At 35.3% G+C, this 24,591-nt stretch overlaps 1 protein-coding gene and 1 pseudogene across 28 annotated transcripts in view; one reads left to right on the forward strand and one right to left on the reverse strand.

Moving 5' to 3' along the window:
- The window catches only part of TRIP12 (thyroid hormone receptor interactor 12), a 137,903-nt gene that overhangs the window by 40,767 nt on the left and 72,545 nt on the right, over nucleotides 1-24,591 (reverse strand). For all 28 annotated transcript variants that reach the window (XM_074314508.1, XM_074314592.1, XM_074314570.1 and 25 more), the window contains 8 exons: nucleotides 23,253-23,389; nucleotides 17,371-17,454; nucleotides 15,622-15,717; nucleotides 6,401-6,549; nucleotides 2,946-2,981; nucleotides 2,769-2,864; nucleotides 1,819-1,911; nucleotides 1,476-1,637 (listed from right to left, as the gene is read on the reverse strand). In XM_074314508.1, coding sequence (XP_074170609.1) covers nucleotides 1,476-1,637; nucleotides 1,819-1,911; nucleotides 2,769-2,864; nucleotides 2,946-2,981; nucleotides 6,401-6,549; nucleotides 15,622-15,717; nucleotides 17,371-17,454; nucleotides 23,253-23,389 — 853 coding nt within the window. The remainder of the gene's footprint in view (nucleotides 1-1,475; nucleotides 1,638-1,818; nucleotides 1,912-2,768; nucleotides 2,865-2,945; nucleotides 2,982-6,400; nucleotides 6,550-15,621; nucleotides 15,718-17,370; nucleotides 17,455-23,252; nucleotides 23,390-24,591) is intronic.
- On the forward strand, nucleotides 16,134-16,234 carry LOC141568025 (U6 spliceosomal RNA; annotated as a pseudogene).

A 24,591-nucleotide genomic window follows, 5' to 3' on the forward strand; every position in this document is an offset into this window, starting at 1 on the left:
ATGATTTCAAAGCCAAGAGAATCGTACTGATAGACCCTCGCTCCTCCATTAAGGCCCCAACAGATAAAAGCAAGTATACAGAAAAGGAGAACAACTTTTGTACATCACGAATTTTAATAACCGAAATAATTATGATAAAGGGAAACATCCTACCATCCTAGAAAGCAGTCCCAGTAGAAATGTTTAAATCGTGCATAAACTAAAAAATTGAAAATAGTTAAATATACGTGTGTGAGGTTTATGGATAATGTGAAAAAATAGGTATAGATTTGCTATATTCACTATGAAAACATTCTGGAAATACTATTAGAGTGGCCTCACTGATAAAATATTTTTAATAATCTACATAAGAACAAAAAGAACAATTTAATGGCTTAACAAGTGTTTTGATAGACCTTGTTTCTTAATTGATAAATGGGCTTCAGATGTGAAAAGTAGACTTGCTTGTGTAAAAATGAGAATAATTCTGGTATTATAAAAATCCTACACCTTCGTTGTCACTACTTAAGTCTAGAAAGAGCTCTACAATAACAATAGCCAACTAGTTAACTTCTCTGGTTCTCACACCTTATTTCCAAAATAAGACAGACACTGAAATCACAGCTAACTAGAGAACATATTGCTAGACCCAAAAATATTATCTCAGCCTAACAAATTTTTAAAAATAAATACATGAATGGAGCTACTTGTGTCCTGATCACCTTAGAAGCAAAACACTCCAGTGATTCATTCATTAATCATTATTTTATCTATCTTAATGCGAACCCCTATTTAACATATTTTATGTACCTAATGTCTCAAGATTTTAAGCTCACTTTGTAAAGCTGATTTAAAAGCCAGATTTCTTTTTTTAAAAATCTCTTTAGCAATAGCACTTTAAAACATCAATTTACATTAAAGAAAATTCAATTTCTCTACAACCTTGAGGCTCACCTAATTATCTGTCCTCCAGCCCAGCCTCTCAAAGTCCTGCTTCTTATGCTGCATCACTAGGTCCATGGATGCCACCTCCTAAATAATGCTCCTGCTTGCCTCCAACCCCAGGCTGCTGCAGTCTACATTTCCCATTTCATTTCTATATGTGACACAGTTTCTTCTCCCTTCTGATCTTAACCCATGTCCTCCTAGTCTTGTCTGTCTAACTCAATGCCTTTCAAGAAGGGTGATCTTTCCAAAAGGAAACTCCGATCACATCACATAGTAAACAGCCAATGTTTGCTAAAGTAACAAATTCATCCCTTAAAGTCAAAATAGTTGAAGAGATCAAACACACAAAGTACTGTTCATTTGGGTAAATCCATTTTATTTTATAAACCTAATATGGTATATGACTAGGTAACCTGGGAAAATAACATGGATCAGAACATTTCCAATTTATGCATCCAGTTGAAAGACTTAAGACCCTAATTAAAAACTGGCATTATAAAAAGGTAACAAAAACATTTTATGACACATAAAATAGGGTCATAGTTTACCTGGTGGGTTAGCCTTTGGGTAAGCAATGGGAGGGAATCTGCCACAAAATGAAATTCATCTGGCGTGATGCTCTGGCAGCAATTGGCTGCAATTGCTAGTGCGTTTCTTTGGGCATTTATGCTGAAGAATTCGAGATAGAGCAAGCAGTCTGCCAAACCACCCTAAAATACAGAAAACTGTTAAAGTGAAGAAATACCCTTCATCAGCAATTTTAAAAGTCTAGCACATCACCTTGGAAAAATCATGTGTACCTTACAGAGTTTGCAATATTAGGAGGTGGTGCAAATGTGGATCTAAAATCCAACATTAAATGAAATATAGTCCTTCGGTAACACCACTTACCGCCTGTAGGATGGCTTTACTGTGTCTACGTGATAACATCTCCAGGGCGGTCAAGGCCTGCTCCGCCACATCAATACACTGAATAACTTGCAGCTGGGAACATATAAATAGGTAACTTAAGGTTATCATTCAAGTTCTTTTCTAGTCGCTTATCTCCTACATGAATACCACAGTATTTTCTCTAATTTCCATCAATCTATATGTCTCTAACATGAAACCCATCATAGGAAACCAGTGATTTATGAGATTAAGCTATAACGTACAGCCAATATAGCTTCCAACTACTTTAATAAGATACTGAAAAATGTTTTATATAGAGAATAAACTAAATCCAATCACATAATTTTCAAACTTAAAATAAATGGGTTGTTATATGTAACATTTTAAAAATTGGGTTTTAAACTTTATGCCATATTCCAAGGTTATCAGACAATGAAAATTTTATTGTGCATTAATAAGGAAAAGGTCCTTAAGACCAAAAACACAACCTACCACGTAGCATTTAAAAAAACTTCCTATCTCTATTGACTCACTTTATGCCTTTGATCTTTGTCTCAGACTTCTCGGCTATAAAATGAGGGCATAAATAACCTCTGAGATGATTTCTAGAAATAATGAAATTATGCTTTCTAGAAATAGTAAAATTAGTTTCAATCTACTGCATTAAGTTCTCCGAAAGATTTGATATAATGTGGTAATTGCCAGTATTAAAAATTATAAAACTGGGTGGATTTAATAAATGCTTTACTAACATCAACTTTAAACTACAGCTCTGAAATATTTTTGGCATCTTGGGCCGAAAATATATTTTAATTAGATAATGAATGCTAAAAACTATCTTTTTAAGGTGGCCTTACAATTTGATGTACTACTTTGGAATTCAAAAGTCAGGAGTTCTCTATGATTCTCCAACCCCTGCTTTTGAACAAGTTGGGCAAAAGTAGAATTACCTTTTCTAAAAAGACAGGAATTGCATCGACTACAACAGCAGATGATCGAGGAAGTGCTTCCATCATGTATGTTAAGGCTCGACAAGCATGATTCATCTAGAAAACAGGAAGGCACTTTTACTCACTGAAAACTCAAAATATAAATTTGGAGTGTTTTTAAATACAGGATATACTTACAATATCGAAATTATGCTCCATCTGCAGTAATGTTATCTGTTAAAAAAAGATTACAACAAAGTATTAGAAGGTTTCTATATTCTTAGAGAAAAGTCATAGAAGTATTGCTTCCTCTATTTCACCTGAAACGGAAAGTATTATTCAAGACTTTTACCATACAAAAATATTATCGAATTAAAAACCTAGTATGTATACACAAGAAATGAGTATGTGTAGGATGGCACGTCATGATCCAGTTCAAAAACAAAACCTTCCTGTTGCTTACAACTTCTGGTACCTCTACCCCACCCCTCCTTCAGAAGCTCATTAACAATTAACCTATCACTGAGGTGTCAATAAGTACTTAATACATAAAGGAACAGAGCAGCAACGATCTGACGTTTGTTAAATTAACAACTGTCAGTACAGATTCAAGACCAGAGCTAAATTCTTGTGAATAAGCTTCTATAAAAGTTGAGCTTAAGACCATTTAACTCAGCTGTAAAATAAACAGCAGTATAGGCTTTAAACATAATACTGATAATTATCAGAAACCAATTATGCACTAATTAAAACCCAAATTAATATAATTATTCTACAAACACATGAATGAGTCTAAATATCTGTTTTTATTTTAGTTTCTCTTGTGGAAAAGACCTTAAGCTGATTTCAACCAAGTTTTTCAAAGAAGGGAATGCAAAACTGCAAGGGATATGTATACATGCCATCTCCTAAAGCAGCCAAAGCTACCAAAGAAACTTCCTCCTACTTGGGGAAGCAGACTATCATTCACTGTCTTCTAGTTCAATGGAAAAGTTTTAAATGCACTGAATTTAAGCTATAAAGTACCCTTCAACTAAATGTGTAACCACAAAAACAGACATCAGACATTCTAATACAATAATCATTTAATACGAGTGTTTTCCTGGCTCTGCATTATGCTGGGTACAGTATACCGTGGGTGCCAAACAAAAAAAATGTATACATATGACTTGTCTTTTGTTATCGGTATATATTATTACAATTTTAATAGTTTATTCCTTTCTTAAAATGTGTATACATTTTTGGCACCCTCTTTGTATATACCAGAGGTCCTGATAAATCTTTGTTAAAATACATACACACCCCATTTCAGAGTTGAAAAGCACAGTCTCAAATCACATACAATCAATCAACCAGTCACTTAAAACACCTGCTCTAAATTGAAAGGGGTTGTCATGTTAACAGAAAAAGGAACAAATTCTCCAATTCTTAAGGAGGAATGAGCCTTTAAGACCATGTTTGGGAAAGACTGCTGTAAACAGATTCCCTTTCACCAAAAATGACTACAGTTACACAAATGTATGGACAGATATACACAGGATGCCAAAAAAATGTATACACATTTTAAGCAAGGAAAACTATATTAAAATTGTAATACTCAATATATATATACCAACAACAAAAAGATGAATACAAGTCACGTTTGACTTCTGCAATTACCAGAGGTGCTCAAAGTGGTTACCATCAGCATGCAGACACTTCTGATTATGGCGAACTATTGCTTAAATAACGCTGATCAAAGTGTCCACTCATATACATTTTTTTGGCACCCTTGGTATTCACAATATTTAACTGTGATAAAAGATAAATCTTTTTTCACATAGTGCTATTCACAATGACTGTTAATGAGTCATTATGAATAGCACTAGATGACTCATGCAGGTCTAGTAAACACTTAAATCTAATCAACAGCAAACTGGATTATGTGTCAATTATTTCTGCCTAGATTCAAAAGCTTCTTTATTTAACAGAAACTGCATTTTAACAGTAGATAGTGTTAAGGTAAACTTAGTTCTTTGTTGCTATATATATTTTTAATGAACAACAAAATAAATTTTAGTTTGGGTAACAGAAACCAACTATTGAAGAAATCTGTAATCTGAGCATGAATATTAGCATAGGTCAAATGTAAAAGTACAAAGGCTAATACTACTTTCATGAAACATTCTGACATCACATGCAAGGTTTTATTAGAGTGGAACTGGTAAGATTTAAGAGCCAGCTTTCATTATTTGAAGGTCTGAATGGCAACGGGTGAAGAAACTTATTTAATTTTTATCAGCCGGTGCCAAAGCCCAGCCATCCAACAACTAAGAAAAGGCAGAATAAAGATTATGTCACCTTGTATTTAGTCTTAATTCAGCTCTCTCCACATTTTGAGGTGATCAAATGAGACAATCTGATATACCAATCATAATTTCATTTTTGTCAACTTTATTGGATATGTAAACAAGGATGTACATATTTATTTTTAACTTCCAAGGTAAAATACGCTGTGAATGTATTCATGTTTCTGTTAGTCTTGTTAGTATTTCATTCAGACTTAAATATTAAATTATAGCCAATTTCTTTAATCTTGGACTAAGAAAATTACCAAAACCCACTATTTTAAAAGACATATTAGGGACAGCCGGATGGCTCGGTTGGTTAGAGTGCGAGCTCGGAACAATACGGTTGCCAGTTTGATTCCCACATGGGCCAGTGAGCTGCGCCCTCCACAACTAGATTGAAGACAACGAGCTGCCGCTGAGCTTCTGGAGGGGCAGCCAGATTGTTCAGTTGGTTAGAGCACGAGCTCTCAACAACAAGGTTGCAGGTTCAATTCCTGCATGGGATGGTGGGCTGCGCCCCCTGCAACTAAAGATTGAAAATGGCAACTGGACTTGAAGCTGAGTTGTGCCCTCCACAACTAGACTGAAGGACAATGACTTAGAGCTGATGGGCCCTGGAAAAACACACTGTTCCGCAATATTCTCCCAATAAAATTTAAAAAATAAAAAAAATAAAAGACGTATTATGCTCAAGGGCCTACGTTTGGTAATGGCAATTTCTCTTCCTGTTGTTAATTGCTTAAATGCTTAAGAAATTAAGATGTTAATACATTCTAAATATCAAACTCACAACAGTGTTGAAAAATCATTAAAAGATTTTTAAAATTGTTTTCCTATTGTGGGTATTGTTTTGTGTTTTTTTTCTTTTCTTTTTGCTTAATAACTTTTTAAGCTGGAAGGATCCATGTGGTGCTCCGGCTTGACTCCTCTGCCAAGCACATAATAATCAAACATGAAAACTTTATGGACCACAAGGACAACCCATAATTGAGCCTCTTTTATTATTGCCCCCATATCATGAGGTTAAAAGAGAAAGCATGTAAATTTTGGCATAGTAAGTCAAGATAATTACCTGAAGTGGCCCACCATTTAAAATTTAAAACCAGTAATGTAAGTATCATTGGTGGAATAACTTACTAATTCATCATCAGCAGTCACAATATCTATCAATAAGCATGAAATAAAAGCACTAGGCCACACTCTACTGTCTCTTAGTTCTATCATGTTGAAAAATCATCCTGACAATATCATGCTTTCAGTAAAAATATGGGCAGCATTCAGAGGACAACAGAGGTTAAAAACGAGGGTAAAACGCTATCTTACCAAAGCTGGAACGACACTCTTAACAGGAAACCCTCCCAGTGTCTCCTCATTTCCCATGACCAATAGCTGACACATTTCAATAACTGCTTGGAGTTGCTGACTTTCATCACTTGCTTGCAGTCCTTGCAGAAGCTGCTGGGCCTTAGAACCTTCACAGGAGGGGAATAAAATCATTATTTTTAAACATTTAAGAAAATTATTACTATGTATAAGGTGTGACTCTACATGGTAGCTGGACTGCTTATCTCCTTTGGATCCCAATTAAAGGTTAGATCTATACCAGGGTTAAGCTAGATCTACACATAGTAGATTTATGGAGGTGATTACTTCATGAGGTATATGAATGTCTAATCACTATGCTGTACATATGAAACTAATATAATATTGTCTGTCAGCAGTAACTGAAAACATTTCAAAATCCATAAAACTATGAAAAAATATTTTAAAAAACAGTTTAAATACTAATATCTTTAGACAGAATTAAATTAGTTGGACTTAATCTGCCTTAAAGTGATCTCAATTATTTATCTTTTGTCTTTTAATTTTTGTCTATTAAAATAAGACAACTTGATTGGTTTTTAATGACCAAAACAAAAAATAATACTCATAAAACTAGTCTAAATACCTGCATCAGAATAAATTGAATCCAAGTAACAGCGAAAGAGGAAGGAACTAAAGACAAACAGGACAATGCATCCAATGAGAGAATAAAAAGAAGGAAATATTTCTAAAAAAAACGGCAAAGACAGGCTTTTTCACCTCCTTTCATTTCATTTGCAAATGCTGCTATTACACTGCTTTAGGGAACTACTTTTAAGGCTCAATTCCATTGTCCAAACAATTGAAAAACGCTAAGACTCCAGGACCACAGGGAAGTAAGCTGTCTAGAAGCTGAACGGGATACTCAAAAATAAAATCTCCAAATGTGTTTCAATTTTTCATGGATACCTTCTAACTTGTAAATATGATTCATTCAATTAACGCTAGCCAAATTTATACCTGATGTTACTTTCAAGCCCTTTCTCTTCTTAGACCTTTTCAGGTTATTTGTGTATGTTTGGAAACTGTCAATGAATGTGGAATTCATACAAAAACCTAAAGTTTTTATTTCGATTAAGCTTTAGTGTCTTCCTGGAGGGCATAAACCTTACAAAGGGACACAGGTGATCCTCAGAGAAGGTTTATTTTCTCTGTTATTTAAGACTGTGGCTAATGAATTGCATAATTATCACTACCTTCCTACCTTTACCATACTTAAAAGTTCACCTAAAAATATATTGCAAGAAAGTCAAATTCAAAGAGATACCATCTTTAAAATTTCAAACTAAATAATCAGTTTCAATTAGAGCAGGCTTATCATTTTTGTGTTGAAACAATGTAAAGGAAAAACTAAATGAGGGGAGAGTATCTAGTGAAAACGAAAGAATCCTTACTCTCTTCTAGACTCATTTTTAAAGGATGAAATAGTTCATATAAAGTATGTCTTAATAGCACAACCAAATAAAAAGAATTGACACATGCCACGGGTTATCTTATAAACACTGAGGCTGGCAATTCTAAGGACATGGAACATTTTGGCATGATCAAAATCATAATCAATGCCACTGATATTTCTTTAAAAACCTTATGCCAAACTGAAAATGACATCAAAAGCCAAAGCCATAATTTATCCTCTGCTATATAAAGAGAAACCAGCTCCTAGATCAGTCGAATTTAGTTTTAGGACCATTTTATTTATTTATTTATTTATTTTAATTTATTGGGATGACAATTGTTAGTAAAATTACATAGATTTCCGGTGTACAATTCTGTATGACATCTATAAATCCCATTGTGTGTTCACCACCCAGAGTCAGTTCTCCTTCCATCACCATATATTTGATCCCCCTTACCCTGATCTCCCACCCCACCCCCTTACCCTCTGGTAACCACTAAACCAGGGGTGTCAAAACTCGGCCCGCGGGCCAACTGTGTTCCGCAATCCATTGTTAATTGGCCCGCAGCAAATAACAAAAATATATTTAGTTTACTTAAACCAGGTGAGGCAATACATACTTCACCTTGAGTGAGTGGCCCAGCTGTTTGTGTATTTTACAGCATATGGCCCTTGGTAAAAAACATTGAAAAATGTTTGGACACCCCTGCACTAAACTATTGTCTGTGTCTGAGTTTTTGTTTCTCATTTGTTTGTCTTGTTCTTTTGTTGTTTTTGGTTTATATCCCACATATCAGTGAAATCATATGGTTCTCTGCTTTTTCTGACTTATTTCGCTTAGCATTACACTCTCAAGATCCATCCATGTTGTCACAAATGTTCCTATATCATCTTTTCTTACCACTGAATAGTATTCCATTGTGTATATATAACAACTTTTTTATCCATTCATCTATAGAAGGACATTTTGGTTGTTTCCAGGTCTTGGCCACTGTAAACAAAGCTGCAATGAACATTGGAGCACACGTGTCTTTATGTATAAATGTTTTCAGATTTTTGGGGTAGATACCCAGGAGAGGGATTGCTGGGTCATATGGTAATTCCATTTGTAATTTTTTGAAGAACCTCCACACTGCCTTCCCTAACGGCTGCACCAGTCTGCATTCCCACCAACAGTGTAAGAGGGTGTCTTTTTCTCCACAGCCTCTCCAACACTTGTTACTATTTGTCTTGTTGATGATAGCCATTCTGACTGGGGTGAGGTGATAGCTCATTGTGGTTATTTGCATTTCTCTGATGATTCGTGATGTTGAGCATTTTTCATATGTCTTTTGCCATTTGTATGTCCTCTTTGGAGAAATGTCTCTTCAGGTCCTCTGCCCATTTTTCAATTGGGTTGTTTGTTTTTCTGTTGTTGAGTTTCATGAGTTCCTTGTATATTTTGGATATTGGCCCCTTATCAGAGGCACTGTTTGCAAAAATCTTCTCCCATTCAGTTGGTGGCCTTTTTATTTTGTCGATGGTTTCTTTTGCTGTGCAGAAGCTTTTAAGTTTCATATAGTCCCATTCGTTTATTTTAGCTTTTCCTTGCCTTTGGAGTCAAATTCATAAAATGCTCTTTGAACCCAGGGTCCATAAGTTTAGTACCTATGTTTTCTTCTATGCAGTTTATTGTGTCAGGTCTTATGCTTAAATCTTTGATCCATTTTGAATTAATTTTGGTACATGGTGACAGCAGATTTTAGGACCATTTTTACTCTTAAAAATTACTGAGGAGATCCAAAGTACTTTCGTTTATACAATTTATATCTACTGATTTGTATTAAATATGTTTGGAATTGAAAGAAAATAATTTAAATATTGGCTGAATAATTCATTAGTTAAATAAAAATTTTGTGAAAAACACCCAGTTTCTAAAATAAAAAAATTGATGATGAGAAGCACTATTTTTTGTTGCAAATCATTTTAACATCAGGCTTGATAAAAGACAGCTGTATACTCACCTCTGCTTCTAGGCTCACCCTGTGACAGAATGTTATTTGAGTTAACTAAAGTATGTGGGAAAATGGCCCCTATTTTGTCACAAAGATTATTAAAAAGACATGTATTTATTAGTAAAGACAATAATATCAGTAATTTTGTTTAGCAAGGGCATCCTTATGTAAAAATGGAATTGTTTTTACTAGGAGCACGTGACACTAAAAATATAATGACTGCCTCATACAGTGCAGTATGGTTGCTTTATTATTAAGGTGCCAGCTTTACCCAGCACAGCTTTTACACTATCAGTGCAAATATCAACAAATTGAACAAGGAAAAACCTTGGCAATTATTACTAGTTTTGACCTTATGGATTAAACATTAAAGGTCTCAGGAACAACCCCCACGCCCACCCCGCCAGGAGTACACTGACAACACACAATTTCAGAACCATTATTATAAATCAGAAGTTGATTGGCAAATATTTTCTATAAAGGGCCAAATCTAGCCTCCTGCTTATATTTATGCAGCTTGTGAACTATAAATGATTTTCGCATTTTTAAATAACTGAAAAAAATTTAAGAGTAATATTTTGTAGCATGTGAGATTAAATGAAATATAAATTTTAGTGTCCATAAAGTTTTATTGGAATACACATACTTATCTGTTTATGTACTGCCTGTGCCTGCTTTCGTGCCAAAGTGCCAGAGTTGAATAGACACAACAGAGACGCTATGGTCTACAAAGTCCAAAATATTTACTATCTGGCCTTTTATAGAAAATATAAGCAAAGATGGACAAAGTGAGTAAGAATGTAAGGAATTTAAATAGAGAACTGGAATCTGCAATAAAAATCAAACTGTCTAAAACTGGAAAACACAATATCTGAAATTAAGAACTCACTGATGGGTTTAACAGAAGATTGAAAAAGACAGCATAAAAAATAATTAGTGAATCTGAAAGCTGATCAATACTTTTCAACCTATCTAAAAAGCTTCTTGGAAAAATAAAAACAAAAACAAACATGTTGGATGAAGTCCAAAATCTGAATATGCATGATCTTGATACTCCCAGAAGGAAAGGAAGGAGAATATTTGAAGAGATAGTAAGAAAAATATTTGGAAAGATGATGGCCAAGAATTTTCCAAAACAGATGAAAGATATCAACTCACAGATTCAAAGGTTCAGTGAAACCCAAGCACATTAAAAACGAAAGAAAATGTCACATAGGTCTAATATAGTTACACTACTAAAAATTAATTATAATTTGAAAAAGCAAACCTAAAAGAAGCCAGAGGAAAAAGATATTGCCTTAAAAGGGCAACACTAAGACTTTTGAACAGAAACTAGGGAAACCAGAAGACACTGTAAAAGTGCTTAGGATCTTATACCTAGGGAAAACACTTATTCAAAATTAAGGCAAATCAAGGATTTCTCAAACAAATGCAGAGAGAAATCACTATTAGCAATCATTCACTATACGGGGAAAAGAAGTTCTTCAGGCTGAAGGAAAACAAACCTGGAAGAAAAAGGAACTGCAGGAAGAAGAACACTTAAGTTGTATATATGGGCAAACATAAAAGCATACGGATGTTCTAAAACAATTATGCCTCACTGTGCTCACAGTGCATGTATAAGTAATACAATAGCATGAAGGGTGGCAGGAGGCAAAAAGACTGAAATTGTTGCAAGGTTCTTGTACTGCTTAAATATGTTCAAGTATTAATATAAGATATAGGCTATAATAAACCAAGGATATACATTATAATCTCTAAGGTAACCACTAAAAGAAGTATGTAAGGATCTATAACTAAAAAGTTAGCAGAGGGGAATAAAATGACACCACACTCTTGTTATGCTGGTGGAAACGCCAAATGGTAAAACGCTAAAAGAGGTGATTTACAATATGTGCCAAATGTTACACGCATTTACGCTTTTACACAGCAATCCCCCTTCTAGAAATCTATGCTAAAGATAACACAGTTTAAAAAAAAAAAAAAAGGGAATGCTATATTTCATTGCAGCCAGGACTGGAAATAAATCGAATGTCCAACAGGAAACTGGCTAAATAAACTGTACAGCCACACAATGAAGCACGAGGATGCTTTCAAAAAGAAGGAGAAATCTCTCTCACTCTCTCGCTATGTATACATGCAGCAGCCATGGAGAGTCAATGCCAAAGTACACTGTTAAAAGCAAGATAAAGTGTGTAAAGTTGACTACTTTTATCTAAGAAAGGCAGTGTGTACGAAGTAGGTAACATAAATTTATTTCTGTTTTCTTAAATAAATAATAGAAGGACAAGCCATAAAATTAACAAAGGTTATTTGTGTGGAAGGAGGAAACAGGGTAAAAGGATAGCAGAAGAAGTGACTATGTTATTATTCAGGAACTTAGGACATGGGAGAAAAAAGATACAAGATAAAGGTAAGAAAAATTTAAAAACTGACAAAAATTTAAAAAATAATAATACTGGCCTTGTACATGATAATACCAATCCCCACGAGCCCCCTGCCCCCTTTTCCCCTTCTCTTTGTCTATTTTCTTTTTCTCAGTACTTCCGGTTCTTTCCTGAATCTACTGTGGACCTTCAGCCTTTCCATTAAAAAAAAAGGAAAAATGTAAAAAAAAAAAAAAAAAAAAAAAAAACTGTGGCCCTCAACTAGAATTGGTAGGATTAGTGTGAACTCATGATTTTCATTTTAAAAGAAAAAAATACAATTATTTCCTAGGTTTGTCCATTAAGTGGCTAATAACAATGATCAAGCTAGTAGGAATGAATGTGCCTAGAGCTCAGAGTGTGGGTTCCAAAATCGTTTTCATATAAAAGAAACCAGGGCTCTCTAGGGCAATGCCTGATGTCAGGTATAGGGGTGAGGGTGGGGTTGGGGGTGGAGGAGGGGATTGAACTTGACACATCAGAAAGTCAGGAGGTGATCATATCAAAAAGATTCAGAAGCCAATCTCAAAGAGATCCCATTATCATCCAATGACAGGACAATTAAACATCAATGAAAATCACTGAGGTGTCTAAAACACATCTCAACCCACTTGACAATGATACTTATAAAACAGTAACAACAGTACCTTGGAGAATGTAAAAACCAACTATTTTGAAAACTGGTAGAGGGGAGAAAATTTTTCCTGTAACAACTATTCTCTGGGAGAGATATTCTTTATATAAGTGTACTCCTACTAAGTTATGTCAACTTCTTATAAATGAAGACTGACATTCAATAATACTATCATTTTGTAATCGCTGTTATCTAGGCACTGAGTTTCAGTACCTTAAGAGACAATCAGACTTTTTATGTGCTTCCTAATAATATTAGAACACACTACTTTTTTGCCGTCTTTCCCTACCAGGGGAAGAAAATAACTAAACTCGAATCTGAAAAAGCCTCCAAATCTCACTACAAGTTTACAAGAAATACACTTATGCATGACACATTTGAGACAATGGAAATTTGGCACTGACTGGGTATCTATTAAGGAATTACTGTTTTATTTTTCTTCAAGTATGATAAAAGCAATCTGTGTGTCTCTGTGTGTGCGTTTTAAGAGGCATTATTACCTTGAGCTACATGATGAAATGTTTATAGATAAAATTATCTCAAGTCTGGGATCCATTTCAAACTAATAAGGGGTGAGGGTAAAGACAAAGGCTGGTTATAAAGCAGGCATTGCTAAAGCTGGGTCACCGGCATGGAAGGGTGTAACTATTTTCTACTCTGGTTCTTGTCTATGCTTTACACTAATGTCCTGTGCAATGGTCAGCCCTCAATATGGATTTGCAATGTTTTAATGCAAATACCCTTAAGTAGCCCTGCAACAATTTTTCTTCCCAGCTCTCACCAGAAATAAACGAAGTGGTAAAATAAATGAAATCAAATTTCACTTTTAAAAGAAATTAAGAAACACATTAACTGATGGCAGTGTGTATTTTGTACATGGTTCAAATAAACAAAATTTTTAAATGGGATTTATGAGGACTAGAACATTTAAACTCTGAACAGACTTAACAAGAGTAAAAATAATAGTAATTAATTTCTTCTTAATATACCCACAATACTGTCTAAAAAATTTCATGTCCCTATTTTTACAGTTACCAATTCAAATATATATGCAGAGGAAATGAGGCCTGAGATTGGGTTAAAAATAACCTTGGGAGTAGGGAGAACGACTGAAGATATAAATGAAACAGTGGTTGCTGTGAATTGATAATTGTTTATGGGTTCCTGGAGGTTATTACACTACTACACTTGCAACTTTTGCATATGTTTAATCTTTTTCACGAAAAAGATTACATCACTCCCTTTTTCTAAATCCTTCAATGGTTCCGCATTACCTTTAGGTTAAACGCCACATTTGACCTGGCACGTGCCTACACACCTCTCAGATTCCAGCTTCTATCACTCTCCCTTCACTCTCCCCACAGGCCCCTCTTGCTGTCTATCTCTCTAACGTGCCAAGCTCACTCCCACTTCTGGCACTGCACTTCGTTCTTCCCTCAGGCCTGTGCATATAGCTGGTTTCCTCACTTCCTTTGGATCTTCACAAAATCACCATGCCTCAGAGAAGGTTTCTCTAATCAGCCTACCTCCATTTTCCTACCAACCAACCTACATTCTTACCCTGTGCTTTGTTTTCCCCCTCACTGCACTGACACTACCTGAAAGTTTACTATATAATTGCCTTGCTTATTGCCAGAGTCACACTCTAGCATGAAAACGCCACATGAGAAACAATTCTGCTCATTATCCTGTCCATGACTCAGTCCAATCCCAGTACCTAATAAATGACCCTAAATAAAAATCCTAACTCAAGGGTTCGTGAAAACCTTGCAATAGGGTATATTACCTAAGAGCTAAGAGTCAGGGCAGCAAAAGCAAAACAACACAAAAACAAAAAATACCAGCTGCTTCTTAAATCTCCTGTTAAATGCTAAGGCCAGAAAATTGGAAAATCCTCAAATACAAGTACACATATAATGAGCACATGTACACATGTTACATTAAGAACTTGGAATATTTAATAGAATATCATATAAGCAAATATTAGTAAGGTCAGAGTTAACAGGCTTCAGCAACATTTCAGAAATTTTGAAATTAACCACGACAGAAGTCTTCACCTAGCCTACTGACTCTATAGAAACATTATCAATGGAGATATTAAAAAATGCTTAAATGTAAATTTTGTTTCAGGAAGCTAGAGATAGTATTCTATAACAGAAAGAATTTCACTGGATTTGTAATTATGTAAAAGTTATTCTTAGTTAGAAATTGAGACTTCAAGAGTCACTATTGCGTCTACCACATACAACAAGATCTCTGGATTACAATACACTGACCTGATTAAATGAGTCTAGTGACTGGTAATTCTGCTGAGAAACTTTTACTCTCAGGCTCATATTACGATTGACTGTCTATGGGTTAAATTTTATACTATAAAAACCTCAAATCTATGCTAATCATGCTATCCGATGGTTAATAATCAATGTAATCACCTGAGATTCTTTACTCTTCTAGAGTTCAAATAAAACAAAAGAGAGTCAATCTTGCTATCAACTTTGGATGGTTTTCCAATGATTCCAATTCAAAATGATTCTAATCCAAACAAAACATAGCCAAACAGAAGAAAATCTTAGAGTTGCTATATTTAAGGTAAGAATGCGCACAAGTTCTATTTTTAAAAATAGGTTCAAGTTCAAGAAAACGTCCTTACATCAATAGGCAAACAATAAAGGTATCACTCAAGTCATTAATAAGGTTTTGTGGGGAGAACAAATTTAAAAGTATTTACTTACTAGCTCCACTTCCAATTGTTCTGTGGAATAGCTGTGACATCCGAGGACCAAGAGGGCCAAACAGGTGAGGAGGAAGACCCCTGGCCTCTAACAGAGCTAAAGAGAAAAGAGTAGTTGAGTTGTTAATGCCACTGATCATATCTAAAAATTTCAAGCAACTGATTCTTCTCACATAATTGACTTAGACAATGTTACTTTCCATTCTGAACTTTAAGGGAAGCTACATTAAACTTTCAAGACCACTCTTACATATTGATGTAATTAAGTTACAACATCCATGTGGCAGCTCCAAGGCATCTTAAAGGTTTTATGGCAATATTAAATATCACTGCCAGTGGGAGCTATGTAAATGATCCACGAAAAACACAAAATAAGTATTTACTTTGAAGAAATTATATGTTAAACATCCTGCACTGTTCTTCCTGATATTATTTCCCAATCAGATATTGGTCATGAGAGCCTCTAAAACCGTATGAAAAAATATTTTTATCTGTTCCAAAAAAGTGAGAAAAGTGCTTGCTTCGGCAGCACATATACTAAAATTAGAATACAGAGATTATCATGGACCCTGCGCAAGGATGACACGCAAATTCGTGAAGCGGTCCATATTTTTTAGGGGCGGCCAGATGGCTCAGTTGGTTAGAGGTCGAGCTCTGAGCAACAGGGTTGTCGGTTCGATTCCCTCATGGGCCAGTGAGCTGCGCCCTCCACAACTAGAGTGAAGACAAGGAGCTGCCACTGAGCTCCCACGTGGCCAGATGGCTCAATTGGTTAGAGTGCGTGGTCTCAACAAGGTTGCCGGTCCAACTCCCGCAAGGAATGGTGGGCTGTGGCCCCTGCAACTAAGATTGAACACGGCACCTTGAGTTAAGCTGCTGCTGAGCTGCGGAAGGGCAGCTGGATGGCTCAGTTGGTTAGAGTGTGTGCTCTCAAAAAGGTTGCTCCTGCATGGGATGGTGGGCTGCGCCCCGCCCCCCACACACACGCAACTAGACTGAAAACAGAGACTGGACTTGGAGCTGAACTGCGCCCTCCACAACTAAGATTGAAAGGACAACAACTTGACTTGGAGCTGATGGGTCCTGGGAAAAACACACTGTTCCCCCAATAAAGTCCTGTTCCCCTTCCCCAATAAAATCTTTAATTCCTTCAGAAACTTAAAAGCAATCTGAAAATGAGTTATAAATCATGTTTCTTGTAAGCCTCACATTGGAAGTCAACCATCTGAGACGATAAAAATAACCATCCACTTGTAAAGAGCATATACATAAGGCTCCTTTTTAAAAAGCACTTATAACATTAAAATACCTGGAGTTTATGTATACACTTTACATTCATTTTGAAATAATTAATCAAGAATACAAAAGAACACGGCAAAAAAAGCACCCTACGAGATGCATGTTATTAGGTACCAGAGAACAATAGATTAAGCTACCTCCTTTGCCATCCTTAATTTATTACCAGCTACATATGCAACCATAATGAAGAAAAAATTTTAAAAATAAAAAATAAATATATAAGATTTTGTCTCGTTTTTACTAGATAAAATGATTTTGTCATAAAGTGAAGAGGCAGAAGATCATTTTCCAATTCCAAATCACCAAATCACCACTAAATAAGAAACTTACGGAGATACAGGTACTGCTAGATTATGTTCAAATAAGCTTATCTGAATTAATTTCAGCAGAGAACAGTAGTAATAGGCAGCCCAAGGTAATGGTTTCTTATAGAGCATAAAACTGTCTTTACCTTGTAATCGTCCCATCTCAGAATCATCTGATTCACTCTCCCCAGAGGTGGTCATGCCCACAGCCCCTGCAACAGAACTGGAGGCTTCAAAGAGGAATAAAAAAGGCACGGGTTAGGAAAGGAACATTTAAACTCACTATGTCTGGTTTATCATAAAAAAGAAGAGATTTACAGACTACAATAAATAAACACATTTAAATATGTCTGCCCATTGCACACCCAGCTGTTCTAGACTTCATCCTGTAGCTTTTATGAACAAAAAGATGGCTCAACTATTTCAGTGTTAAACGAGTATAAAAATACAACCATCACATTGAATTCATACATGGCTTTGACAGATTCCTCAAGCCTTTAAAACTGTTCCTAAATTAAGCCTTGTCCTGAACTCCTCTACCAAAAAGGCAACTGAAGATAACACTGCTAAAACCACTGATATTTAATAGATAGACAATTAGTCACAAACATAACAGAAAGCAAAACTGGCATTTGGGGGAAGTATTCCCTGTAGATGTATGTGTGCCTTCCTCAGTTTGCTTTATTCCTAGACTGCAGTCTCGGTAAAAATCATTTATCTGTTTTCTTTCATTTCAAGAGTGTGCAAAGATTATACTCTTTTATTTCCAGGACAAAATATTGAAGATACACATTACGACTAATAGATGACTGTAAAACATTGCCATACAAAAGAGAGGGCTACAATGTCAAAACAAATGTAGACTGAAGAGATCAGAGCAGAGGGATTCTTCTACCAGAAATGCTAACTTGATCAATAATTAAGTCTAAGCAGACTGAGGTTTGTTCTGTCACGAATCTAACCAGGAGTTGAAACTTTATTCCTACAAAATTAGGTTTACCGTTCCTCTTCTCCATGTCTGTTGAGTCCTAAAGCATGTTTTTATACAGACAATTAATCTATGTATGACCACGTCACCTGCAATACCTTAAGCCCTGTAAAATTGACAAACAATGACAGAGTGAAAACCAGGAAGAATATATGTCATTACTGTTTAAAGAAGCACTTGGGTAACAAGTGAATTTAAAGAGCTTTTCTGAAAAAAGAGATGCTAATACACCAGCTACCAGCTATGTATTTTTGTAATGCTTTTTTTCTTCTTCACACCTCATTAAGTATTTTCTATCATTTCACTGGGACTTTTTAAAAAAAAAATCATCGGAAAATGTAGGGTTTAGAACAGGAGTCAGCAAACTAGCCCACATGCCAAATCCAGTCCAGCACATCATTTTGTAAATAAAATGTTATTAGACTATAGCCAAACTCATTCACTTACATACTGTCCGAGGCTGCTTTCATGCTACACCCAACAGAGCTGAATAGTTCCAACAGAGCCTGTATAAAGCCAAAAACATTAACTATCTGGCCCTTGACAGAAAATGTTGCAACCCCAAGGTTTAGAGCTATAGAGTTAAATGCTTACATTTATGGTGAAGAAAAAGGAGATAAGCAATAACTATACTCCATAATGCATGCTACTTAGAGATGGCATTTATTAAACGCTTACTATGTTTCTATGTGTTTCCTCACAACCATACAAAAAGGCACTGCTGGTAAAGCTTTGTCATGTACATGAGAAAACTGAAGCCTGGTGACTTTGTGTGTACTTGCCTAAGGTCAGACAGCTAACGACAGATCAGAGATCTGAACCCAGGCAGACTGACTTCATAGGTTGAACTCTTAAGAGCTGAACTCTACGTATCAGCTCCTTAAATATATCTTCAGTACTAATTTTTAATTCAAATACAGCTGCTTCTTCACATATACATAAACCTTGTTAACAAATACTATTATCAGGGCCCAAGTACAACTGTATTTGTTCAAGTGGCTCTTAAACTTGCTTTAAACTCTTCCAGTGATATGGAAAGTAAATACAAAGTTTTGACAAATAAAATAGTTGGTTTTCTTAAAAGCACACTCTGGAACCACACAATTTTTAAGAAGAAAACAAAAATCACTTGCAAGGTAATGATGGTTTTTTTTGTTTGTTTGTTTATCATAAGGTCTACTGTTTCACATACTGAGAAATTCCAGTTTCACATACTGAGAAACTAAAGCACATTATATGTACTGGTTGTACACCTGAAACTAATACAATATTGTATGTCAACTGCAACTAAAAACAAAATTTTTTAAAAAGCACATTACACTGAAGAGCTACTGGTTTTACTTTAAAACATTCTACAGATCTACAACCTGTAATTTTAAAGGTTTAACTTTAAGTTACTTCTTAAACATCTTCTAATGACTTACATAATAATATCTCAAATTGCACTGCCACAAAGACCTCAACCATGACAAAACTTGGAAAAGCACATAATAAAAAGAGCTGCCAAGTCTATTAGAGTGGAGTCCCAAACTTAAGCGAGCCACAGAACCTCTACAAGGGGCAGGGATATTCTGGTTTTCAATGGAGATGGAGTACCTGTTTTGACAGAAATCAGTTACTGGACTCAAAGAAAGAGATCCTTTTGCCAGCCCTCTGATGGCAAGTATTTTAAGCATCTCTCTACTGTAGCTCCCTGTATACAAGCTTTTACAAAATGAGATAAACCAAACTAGCCTAGTCTATGGGTTGCTGTTTGTAAAGTCATGCAGGGAAGGAAATGTAATCACTCAATAAGAACTTGACCAAGTACTTCAGTCAAGACGTCAAACATTCTTGGGCAACATACATAAGACCTGTCTCCAGACACAAATATAAAACTAAGACAGACTATCAAGCAGAAAAAATCCAAAGCCAGATTTTAAGAGGTGTTAACCTTTTGTTTACTCTGGCATCTCTCCCATCTAGTCTTAGTGTATCTTTACAACACCATGTAAGATAGTTTCCAATAAACAGCTGAATGAAAATAGAGAAAATTTGTTGTTTAAATCAGAACACAAGAATTTTATTATAGAGCTCCAAGTTTTTAAACTTGAATAAATACAGCCTCTTATGAAGAAAGCAAAGACAAAATATCAGAATGCTGAGAGAATTCCATTTTACTTGACAGGAACCACTAAGGGTTTACCAGATGCCTAAGTACAGGAGGCAACAGGAAGATTTTTTTTTTTTTTTTTAAAGAGTGTCGCAAAAACTTCTGAGCAAGGCCAGAAGAATGGCTATTAGGAATGTAATTATACCTTATATGCCTTGGTATTAGGTGATACGGTAGCAATCTGATTTGTAGTGGTACTGAACAAAGGTAATTAGGGAGAGAAAAATTTACACAACTGAGTTGCTTTCTTTTTACAATCTGACTCTGTTCTTTTCTTGTGAAAGTAAGACTCTCAGTGCAAAATGTAGGCGCCAGAACATCTTTCCTTACCATTTTATTGTTGCAGGGGTAAAGAATCCTTGATTCTCCACTTTAGTATCTCTATTATTTTCAAGCCTTATCAGTAATATGAAGGGGTGCATGGTTCTGATTAAGCCCAAAACTAAACCCCCAGCTCTTGAGATCAGGTGGGGAACACTTAACCTTCAACTTCAGGAGCTAGCATTTCTTCTGTGAAAAGCTCGAGCTGAGCTCCATCATAGCATACTTCAGGGTGACCAACATTAGTTATCATTATAAACACTGGCAAAACTGGCAAAGTCAGTGTGATGGTGTAAGCTAGTTTGCCAAAAATGGAGCAATACTTTACTATCTACATGTGAAAAAAGAAATAAGCTTATTTCAATGATTTCACTGAAGTAGGTCAGGAAGATCTGATCTTTAAAAATAACACTGAAAAAAATGAATATATAAATAACACTGAAGGGATTAAATCAATCTCTTTAAATTAGTAAAAACATTATTTTAAAATAAATGCTTCAAATGCAGGGAATCTTATGCCAACTGTGTAAGAGCCACCTAAGAATGGACACTTGCCAAAAGATGCTATGTTACCATCACTGATTTATATACTCTACACTAACTTAGATGGTTTTGTTTTTCCTTAAATTCCAGTTTCACATACTGAGAAACTAAAGCACATTATACGTACTGGTTGTACACCTGAAACTAATACAATATCGTATGTCAACTGCAATTAAAAACAAAATGTTTTAAAAAGCACATTGCACTGAAGAGCTTAATATAAAGCTAATACGTAACTGCCCCTTTCCCCAGAATTACTTTGGTGAGTCGGCAGAAGAATACCTGTAAGATTCAGCAGGGATCCAACCTCCAAAGTGTAATAAACATGCCACATACATCATTTACATAAACTTAGAAAATAGCTAGATCACACTGTGATTTCAAATATGAATGACAATGAAACACAGGTGAGTGTTTAGGAGGGCAATTTTACGAAACTAATCCCTGAAACTTTTATACCCTTAGGGAACAAAATTTTACACACTATCCCATCATTACACTCTCCAATTATATCCACATGAATTGAACAGACTTTTGTAACCTGAAGGAAGCAGGGCACAGCCATTATAAATGTGCCCTTCTTTTCTGAGACCTGAATTTGAGAGTCACACATCCCAGTTTGTAACCCAAAGCAAGCTTAACATTACATGCTTCAGGTTTTCCTCATTTATAAAATGAGGATAACCACACTCACACCTCAGCAGGATGTCTTGAATATTAAATGAGAATATATGTAAAGTGCTTAATACTGTGTCTGCAACACAGTGTGCATTCTATAACTGTTAGCTATTACAATTACTGTAGTAAGCCCACTTTAACAACACACTCGGCAGCTCCATTTCTGTCATCCATATGGGAATTGCCCCGCTTCCATAGTCAGACTTGAAATTAACATCACAACCCTGGAAAGGACAGGCTGTGTATCATTTAAAGCTTCAATGAGCTGTATGTGCAATCGACTGTATTTTCCCCCAAATCTACCATTTAATCCTTCAGCAAACTATTCTAGGGAAAAGGTAGAGGAAAAAGACCCCTCCCACCAGAATAGATGCTGTAAATTCACCAAGTAATGTATCATACAAAACTGGGAAAGTGGTAAAAATGTTAGGCTGTACAGAAAACTGAGAAAAAAGGCATAAAACATGGACAGTAGTGGGCAAACCAGAACTTTCCTGGCAAACTAGGACATAACAAGTGATCAACCACAGGCATTAAAGAAAACTAACACATATTTTAGTTTTCAACAATAGTATATGAAAAAGCTTTGTTCAAAATTAAGACATATATATGCCTACACCTAAACCTTATGTGTATCATCCTATTTTAAGGGCCTTATACCCATGTTCATAATGATGAATTGTAACATTTTTGTATCAGATCTTAATGCTAGTGAGAAATGTTAATGACAAGCTATATTTTTAAAAATGTTAGCCTCAATTAACAGTTGAAGTATTAACCTTCTTTTGGTATTGGCAATGGATATATATTTAAAGTGGGGGAGGGGAGGCTTAATTTTTTACTGTGCTAAGACATCAGGAATAAAAATAAGTCCATAAAAACATAAATAGTATTCTTAAAGTTGCTTAAGATTCAGAATGAGTATTTTTTTTTTTAGGGATTACAACATTCTAAATTAAAATTTACACATGTATGAAGCAAATTATGCCATATCCTTACATTTTTATGAATTTCAATTCTTTCAAACAATCAATGGGCAACTATTATATGTATTCATCAATACATAAGCTTACACAGAAACTTACTCCATCCTAAAAGCCCTCTGATTGTTAATTAGCACACATGTGGATATAAAAAAGGATTGAACAACAACAAATGAATCCAACTATTCAAAAAACCAAACCTACAAAGTGAAACTAAAGAGAACAGAAAGTTCATTTGATGGTAACATCTAATATATTTCTGACCCTCTTTCATTACATTTGGCATACTTAAAAAGTAATTAATCTCTAAATAAACCTGCAAGATACATGAATGCATTTTTGGACTAAGAAATGCCAAGCTACCTGCAGCTCCTTGGGGAGTTTCGTCTGTCCGTGCAGCTGAAGAATTTACGGTCTCCTGGTTGCTCTCAGGGTCTGCCATTTTCTCCTGTCGACGAGCTTCAGCTGCTCCTCTTTTGCCCAGGCCAGAGCCTCGCCGACTACAACAGAAAAATGCCATCATAGGCAGCACTACCAGTGACCAGGAGCAATGAACACACAGCACAAAGCTCCAATGCATGGAGCACAAAGCCAGTTTCTTCTTTTTACATAAAAATTGTTGCAGAAAATCACTATGGGTAACAACCAAGACTTTGTATATTTAAAATTCTTACAAGTTATATCACATTCACAATACAAGCTTTTGTGTTTCTATGAGCTGTTGTCATCCTTACAGACAGAAATGATTTTTAAACACTTCGAACTAAAGGGAAAAGAGATTCCTTCTACAGAGACAATTCATTTACAATAGATCCCTACTTCCAGGGTAGATCGTGGATCAATATACAGACTTTCATATTGATACTTGACAAATAGGGAATGGGTAGGGCAGAGAAGGTGGGAAACATTTGTACCATCTAAGTTCCAGATTACCTAAATCATCAGAAAACAGCTATCCTAATAATGGAACGTAAGCTCCATCCTCTAAAATAAAGAATTAATGATTTAATATCTATAAATAAATAACAGATGACATTTGGGAAGACACTTGTTTAAGGTTAAGGCACAGTATAAGATACAAAAAAAAAAGAATGACCAGTCATTTCTCCTGAAGCAAATTACACTATATTGATGATGTATTTTTTTCTATTTTAATAGAGAAATCAGTAAACAAATCAGATAAAAACAAAGACTCCCAAATTACTACTATTTGACATTGTTTAAACAGCAGTACCCCAAATTACCTTAGGAAATGCAAAAACCTACTGCTAAAGTGTTTCAAACTAAAGTCAAACTACAGTGAAATTAGATGCTGCCGAAGGAACAAGAAAGAAGCCGACATGTAGGTAACAGCTCTGAATTACTAAAGAATGTACTAGAAGAGTTTGTTCTTCCAAGTAGTAAAAAATTCTCCCTAAACAGGAATTTATTTCTTTCCCAGGGAAAACAGTTCATTCCAAACCCAATTTACCTGGCTAAAAATTAATGTGATTCAAATTAATTCATTTATTTAACATTTAATTTGCACCAACTATGTGACACACACTGTACTAAACACTGGTTGTGCCTTCAAGGAGTGTTAGTCTAAACAGAGACAAAGACACAGCTATAGTAGACTATAAAAGTAATTAGTTGAGGAATCTCAACTAATTCCGAAAAAGTTTGAGATGAAGAGCATCCGGGCAGGTGGGCCAGACAGCGC

The sequence above is a fragment of the Rhinolophus sinicus genome, linkage group LG01, assembly GCF_036562045.2.
Source record: "Rhinolophus sinicus isolate RSC01 linkage group LG01, ASM3656204v1, whole genome shotgun sequence".
In the NCBI taxonomy this organism is placed as follows: Eukaryota; Metazoa; Chordata; class Mammalia; order Chiroptera; family Rhinolophidae; genus Rhinolophus; species Rhinolophus sinicus.